We start from the raw sequence: 7,683 nt of genomic DNA, 5'->3' as shown, positions 1-7,683 counted from the left end.
TTTCTTTCTTTCTTCCTTTCTTGGTGGAGTTTCACTCTGTAGCCCAGGCTGGAGTGCAGTGGCTCATTCTCAGCTCGCTGCAACCTCCACCTCTCAGCTTCAAGTGATTCTCCTGCCTCAGCCTCCCAAGTAGCTGGGACTATAGGCATCCGCCACCACACCCAGTTAATTTTTGTATTTTTAGTAGAGGCAGGGTTTCACCATGTTGGCCAAGCTGGTCTTGAACTCCTGACCTCAGGTGATCCATCTGCCTCGGCCTCCCAAAGTGCTGGGATTATGCAGTGAGCCACTGCACCTGGCCCAATTTATTATTTATTGAAAACTGACCATAACAAATTTATTGTGCTGTCCATAGTGAGAAGAAAGACATACTATACTTCATTTCCACTCTCTAAATGCTTTCTTTTCATTAAAAATACCTTACAAATATAACTTAATATAAAATGAGGAACATGGTAAATAGCACCTGAAATTTTCTGGCAAGTACATGTTTAGTCCATGAGAAAGCATTCTGCTATAAGGCAGTATCATCTGGCTTCCCTTATCATGATTAATCTGAAATAGATCTTTCAGCAAACATACATTGTGGAACATAGTCAATACTTGGGTTTGGTGAATGATGTGGCTCCCAGTTGCTGAAGCCTATGACCTAGAAATCTATTTTGTCTTATCACATTATACACACATACTGAATCTAGGGCATCTATCATGAAGTCTTATCAATTCTCTTTCCCTCCACTTGTCTTCATCCTCACAGTCGGTACCCTAATCTAAGTCTCTCACCCGTTTAGCGCAATGACATCAAAACTAGCTTTATCTCCCTGTATCTTTTCCATGCTGCATCTAAGCTGATGTTTCTATAATGTAAATATGACGTTATATTCCCGCTTGAATCTTTCAAAGCTACTAACATTGTTGGATTTAAATTAACTCTTGAAATGGCTACTAGGTAGGGTAATCATATGATCGTTTGTCTCAGACAGATCTATTTTATGTGTGCTGTTGTGACATAACATTATTAATATTTCCCACATTTTGTTCTTAGAAATGTTTCAGTTTTTATAAAATACATGGTCACTGTAATTGTAAATAACTTCAAGATTGGACCGCTGTTTCACTTACAGCCATTTCTCACATTGCTCTATTTTATTCAGCAAACCCTACTCAACTTCTTTCAGTGATAAAATGTGGAGACTCCGATTTTCTTTGCCTAATCAGGGCAGCCAACTAATTTCTTCAAAACATCCTCGGACTTCAATCATCATTATTGCCATCTCATCACAATCTGTTCACTGGTTCTTTAGCACAGAATTTATAAAAATTTATCTTTTTATTATTGGGCAATACACTCAGGTGTTTTGATTATGATATTACAGAATACGGAATCTTAGAGGTCATAAAATACCCAAGATTACAGACCTAATAAAGTCACAAATACTGATTAATAGACAACCTTGGTATTTCTAATCCAGTGTCCTTTATATTTCTGTAGTGGTTGTAATTGTTGCAGATGTAACAACATTAGCAGGAGCAGCCACAGCAGTAGTGATGGCAAGAGTAGAGGCAGTTGAAGTCTAAGTGTACACCATGCAATACTTCACAGTCATAAAAAAGAATGAAATCATGTCCTTTGCAGCAACATGGATGCATCTGGAATCCATTATCCTAAGCAAATTGATGCAGAAGCAGAAAACCAAACACCACGTATTCTCGCTTATAAAAGGTGGATCAAAACCAGCCTGACCAAGGTGGTGAAACTCCATCTCAATTAAAAATACAAAAAATTAGCCGGACATGGTGGTGGGCACATGTAGTCCCAGCTACTTTGGAAGGCTGAGGCAGAGAATGGCTTGAATCCAGGGGGCAGAATTTGCAATGAGCCCAGATCGCACCACTGCACTCCATCCTGGGCAAAAGAGTGAGACTCCATCTCAAAAAAAAAAGAGCTAAACTTTGGGTACACAGAACACAAAGATGGCAACAACTAACACTGGACATGCCAAAAAGAGGGAGGAAGGGAGGAGACAACAGGTTAAAAAAACTGCTTATTGGGTACTAAGCTCAGTACTTCAGCAATAGGATCATTAGAAGCCTAAACCTCAGCATCATGAAATATACTCATGTCACAAACCTGCACTTCAATCTAAAATTTTAAAAAGTAAAATTAAGAAAAACCATTTTATTCCATATTGTGTTAAATAATAGATACAGTCCACATTTAAAGTATGATGTTTCTATTGTTTGCAAGTAGAATTACTTATCTGCAATTGCTAAGTGGCTTTTTAAAAAATATACATTTTATTGCATTTTAGGTTTTGAGGTACATGTGAAGAACATGCAACATTGTTGCATAGGCACATACATGGCAATGTGGTTTGCTGCCTCCCTCCCCATCACCTATATCTGGCATTTCTCCCCATGTTATTCCTCCCCAACTCCCCAACCCCCATTGTCCCTCCCCTAGTTTCTCCCCTCAGACCCCAATGTGTGATGGTCCCCTCCCTGTGTTAATGTGTTCTCATTGTTCAACACCCACCTATGAGTGAGAACATGCGGTGTTTGATTTTCTGTGTCAGTTTGCTGAAAATAAGTGGCTTTTTTTTTAAATGACTAGAGTTTCATTTACACTAATGTGTAAAAATAAATTTTATGCGTTTATTTTTTAAAAGCATTTCATTTTTTTCTTCCTCTTCATTAGTCTTTAAGTAGCAAATTCTCATTATAAACTATGCAAACCATGTTTCTCCCTCTCTCTAAATAAATAAAGAAAGGTGTAAGTGTAACCATGATGGCAGAGATGGTGGCTAAAATGATCTTGATGGTAACGTTTTAGGCATTTTGTTAAGGCTTTGCGTATATGATTTTATTTAATAAAAATACTATGAGGTTGACTTGACTTAGTAAAATTTTATACATTAAGAGTCTGTCAGTTTGGTAGTATGGAGCAGAAATGCAAACCTGTATCATTTTAAATACCTGCATTCTTTAAAAACAAAATTTTTTAAATATTTATTTTAGATTTGGGGGTAACATAAAGGTTTGTTACATAGGTAAACATGTGTCACAGGGGTTTGTTTTTGTTCATTTGTTTTGTTTGTTTGAGATGGAGTTTCAATCTTGTTGCCCAGACTGTAGCACAATGGTGTGATCTTGGCTCACCGCAACCTCCGCCTCCCGGGTTTAAGCGATTCTCCTGCCTCAGCCTCCCAAGTAGCTGGGACTACAGGTGTGCCTCATCATGCCTGGCTAATTTGGTATTTTTAGCAGAGACAGGGTTTTTCCCCATGTTGGTCAGGCTGGTCTCAAACTCCCGACCTCAGGTGATCAGACTGTCTCAGCCTCCCAAAGTGCTGGGATTACAGGCATGAGCCACTGCACTGGCCAGGGGTTTGTTTTACATATTATTTCATCACCCAGCTTTTATGCCCAGTACACAGTAGTTATCTTTTCAGCTCCTCTGTGTCTTCCCAGCCACCTCGCTCAAGTAGACTCCAGTGTTTGTTGTTTCCTTGTTTGTGTTCCTAAGTTCTTACCATTTAGCTCCCACTTATAAGTGAGAACATGCAGTATTTGGTTTTCTGTACCTACGTTAGTTTGCTAAGGATAATAGCCTCAAGCTGCATCCGTGTTCCTACAAAAGACATAGTCTCATTCTTTCTTACAGCTGCATAGCATTCCATGGTTTTATGTATCACATTTTCTTCAATTTGTCATTGATGGAAATTTAGGATGGTTCTATGTCTTTGCTGTTGAGAATAGTGCTGCAGTGAACAATTGTGTACATGTGTCTTTATATTACCTAATTCTTAACCTGTGCTGTGTGTTATTCTAATAAAGGAGTTACTAAAGAATTCCCTGCTAGTAAGCACAAGTAATATGCTTTTGGGAAAAATGATATGTTTAAAACAGGGAAAGCATTCAATTTCTCAGAGAGTCTTTTATTTGCTTGACTCATTGAGAGACTGTCCACATTTACAGTGGAAGCAAACTGCCCTCCTAGACAGTCAAGATATAGATTAAATATTCAGTTTACTACTGGGACAGAATTTTGCATTTCTCATATAAGGATATGCATATCTTATGAAACTGAGTGAGTCAACGAAAAGTATTGATTCCTCCCTACGTGCCTTTCTACAAAGACAGATGGTAAGAGGTAAATTGGTAAATTTTTCTGTGGTTATACTTACTTCTAAAGTCACGAACTGTAAAATTTGGCTTGATGGTAGCCTCAGGTGCTAATCTAAAGGAGAAGTGCTGTCCAGTAGGTGAAAGATCTCGGTCTGCAGCACTGACTATCTGAATTATCTGAAACAGAGTTCAGATTAAGCTTGAAGTCAGTCATCAGTTTCAAAGAGGCCTTTACACACCAGGCTACTAAATTTATTTAACGAAGCATGCAAGTAGACAGAAATGACACTTTTTGAATCAATGCCAGCTGGTCAATAATTTACACATAATTTTTATATGCAAATTTCTAACATTTACAGGGAATAATGACAAGTACAATGACAGAACATGGGCTAATTTCAAATTGATACCTGTGTAACTACAAAGGTTACCAGCATTAAAAATGCACACTAATAAGGAAAGTAAAATTAAAATGCACTTGCTTGCATTTTAAATTAGATAAAATAAATGTTTTCTGGCCTGAATATGAAAAGGCTTACCGAAAACAAAATCTCTGATTATCTAAAAGTCCTTGTGATAGCAAAATTTTCATATGCATTATGTTTTATAACAATGGTTCTATTTTCATCAATAAATAAAATGATGAAAAAGAGAGATACAAAAGGTGCATACCTGCTTTTGTTTTGTTTTTCTTCCTTCAGTAGGAATATAAATTGTGTTTTCAAAGAGTCTTTAAAAAAGTAAGCACTATCGTTCCTGTTACAAAATTTTTCCAAAATTACTCCCATAGATTGTATATCTTACAGTTAAAAGCCTGGTACTTAAATAAAATGCCCTTAACTACTTAGAGAATAAAAACAACTTCTAAGACTCAAACTGTGAAATTTACAATTCATTAAATAGATAAGCAAATAAGAATGGCTTTGAGGCATTTATTTATTGACATATCCAATGACCGTGCATCAGACAGAATTTTGGGAAATGTATGTGAGAGATGACAAGGGCAGTGCGTTGAGCACATAATCATGATCTCAGACTACATTTGAATATGCAAGAGGAAGACTCTAGATTTCACACACTATTTCCTGGTCCCACTGTGTAAAGCATGCATCCTGTGATCTTACATTGATGCTATTAAACATGAGACTCAGTTAAAACTCAGTCCTATGACTATGATCTACATTCCTGTTTATCTGCACACACACACAGTTAGATAGATGTGAGATATGTAGGTAGGTAAATGGATGGATGGATGGATGGATGGATAGATAGATATCACTGGGACCTCGAATATCCAGTGCAGTGTTAGTAATTTATAGCTTAACAGATTAATTGGTCTTCTATGAATTTTGATTTCTTGTCTGAGCACAAATTAGTCACCCAGACTCTATTTACACTTTAAAATTATCATGGGGCAGAATTTCGTTATTCAGCACCAAAGTCTAAATCGTGGAATGTGGCAACTTAATCAATGAATCACCATATAGACCCTATGAAACCAACTTTCCCTCACTTAGGCCCTTGCTTGCACATCTCTCTATTTCATCTATAAGATTTCTGAATATTATTCAGTGATTAATACGTGGCTATCAAATTTTTCCTTCTCTTGCTTCTATTATCAAGTAGCACCATTTACTAAATTAAATGTATAACATCATAATCTGGCACTTATCTGGAAGTATCAGTTGGGGGTCCTTGCCCTGAGGAAAACAACTCCCATATAAATCTTTACTGATTTACATAGCAACCTCTTTCCCCCTTTTCTTATTTTTTTAAATTAAATAGATGATACATAGATGATAGATAGTCAGATAATAGATACTATCATAATCTAGGAGAGACAGATAGTTCCTCTGCATAATTCTTAGGCTGGGGCAGAATGGCAGGACTCAAAAGCAGAAAGTACTCATATTTTACAATCCCTGAAACTCAATGGACATTTCAGGGTTATGCTTTGTACAAAAGTGTGGCTCAATTGGACACAAAAATCCCCAGAAACATACTTCAGAATAAGAGCTTCTAAGAATCTAAGATATTCCTCAAAGTTTTCTTTAGATATGAAAACAGAAGATTGAATTCTAATTTTCTATTCTCAGCTCATCAAATCCTTTAATTTATTGGAAAAACATGCAACATTAAATGGAGCTCTTTTCCCAAAGGCTTCCATTGGGAGCATTACAAATGGAATTCTAATTGATCTGAAAGCATTAATATCCTTAATCCCCTAATGCTAAAGAACTGGCTTTTTTTTTTTTTTTTCTCTGTTTAGTGAGGCATTCTGAAAGTGGAAAATAGCTAACTTGAAGAATTTCGGTAAACTTCTTCAAATTCCAAGAACAACCAAATCAGGTTATTTATTTGAGCCCAAATGTTTTTGTAGCACCTATGATTGCTGAAGATAATGAAAGCTGTAGGCTCACCCCATATAAATTGTAGATGCACTTAAGATGATTTTTAAGTGATTTCTGTGCTGATACAAGATTAAGATGCAGATTTCTTGCTTGAGGAAATATCACAAAATAAGTTATGATGTAAGAAAATTAACGATTTCCCCAAATTATCAAATGAAAGAGGAGAGCAGCATTGTATGAATGAGAATATAGTTTTTAGTTTTAGGTAATTTTAATTTTATTTAAATAGCCATACAACCAGTAGACATCACAGGTTTAGAACTACAGGACAAAGGTTCTACCAAGTGATGTAAAACATGGAAATTGAAAATGATACTAAAGGTTAAAGAATGACTTTTTACAGCAAAAATACTGTATTAAATATCAAGATTTATTTCAAGTAAGAATTGAAACTCTTCAAATCTACTTAAGTGAATAGTGATGCTATTTAAAGGTGATCAAAAAATACAGCAAACCAAAGCATACCAATGTATTTTCCCTTTGGAATGTAGGTACACGATATTAGATTAATCATATTTTTGTTTCATTACATACTCTTTTCATATACCCATGCCTGATTCCCTTTATATTCTTCCTTTATTCATTCATAAGACTTTAGGGAGTAAAAAGAAAAAAAAAATGGCTACCTACCACCATCTAAAGTAGAACTTTTCACAATTAGTTTCATTAACTTTGTGGTCTTCTTTCCTCATAAGATCTTCCCACTACTACATCTTCACAGAATAATATTAACTTCATAAGAAAAATGAAAGTTGGACATTTAAAATAACCTAGTTGTTCTCCTCTAGGCCACCAGAGAGGAAAGCTTTGCATTTTCAGGTTACATTAAAAGCTTTGTTATGCAACTTATAGAAGCAAATGAGTAAAATAAGAAATATACTGGGAAAATGCACTCTACAGTGACTTGCTTACTGAGTTTACAGTCACAAGTTCTTTAGAAATTTGTGGGTGGATCACTTGAGGTCAGGACTTCAAACCCAGCCTGGCCAACGTGATGACAACCCATCTCTACTAAAAATACAAAAACTTAGCTGGGCCTGGTTGTGCATGCCTATAATCCCAGCTACTTGGGAGGCTGAGACAGGGGAATCACTTGAACATGGGTGGTGGAGGTTGCAGAGAGCCAAGATTGTGCCATTGCACT

General features: G+C 36.3%; 1 protein-coding gene across 1 annotated transcript in view; it reads right to left on the bottom strand.

The window, feature by feature from the left end:
- Positions 1-7,683, bottom strand: part of CDH12 (cadherin 12) — a 498,310-nt gene that overhangs the window by 7,183 nt on the left and 483,444 nt on the right. Inside the window, exon 11 of the mRNA XM_017524645.2 lies at positions 4,188-4,305. Within this exon, the coding sequence (XP_017380134.1) occupies positions 4,188-4,305 (118 nt within the window). The remainder of the gene's footprint in view (positions 1-4,187; positions 4,306-7,683) is intronic.

This window comes from Cebus imitator, unplaced genomic scaffold, assembly GCF_001604975.1.
Source record: "Cebus imitator isolate Cc_AM_T3 unplaced genomic scaffold, Cebus_imitator-1.0 Scaffold35, whole genome shotgun sequence".
NCBI lineage: Eukaryota > Metazoa > Chordata > Mammalia > Primates > Cebidae > Cebus > Cebus imitator.
The sequence above is the reverse complement of the archived record's forward strand: the minus strand, read 5'-3'. Positions and strand labels throughout refer to the sequence as shown.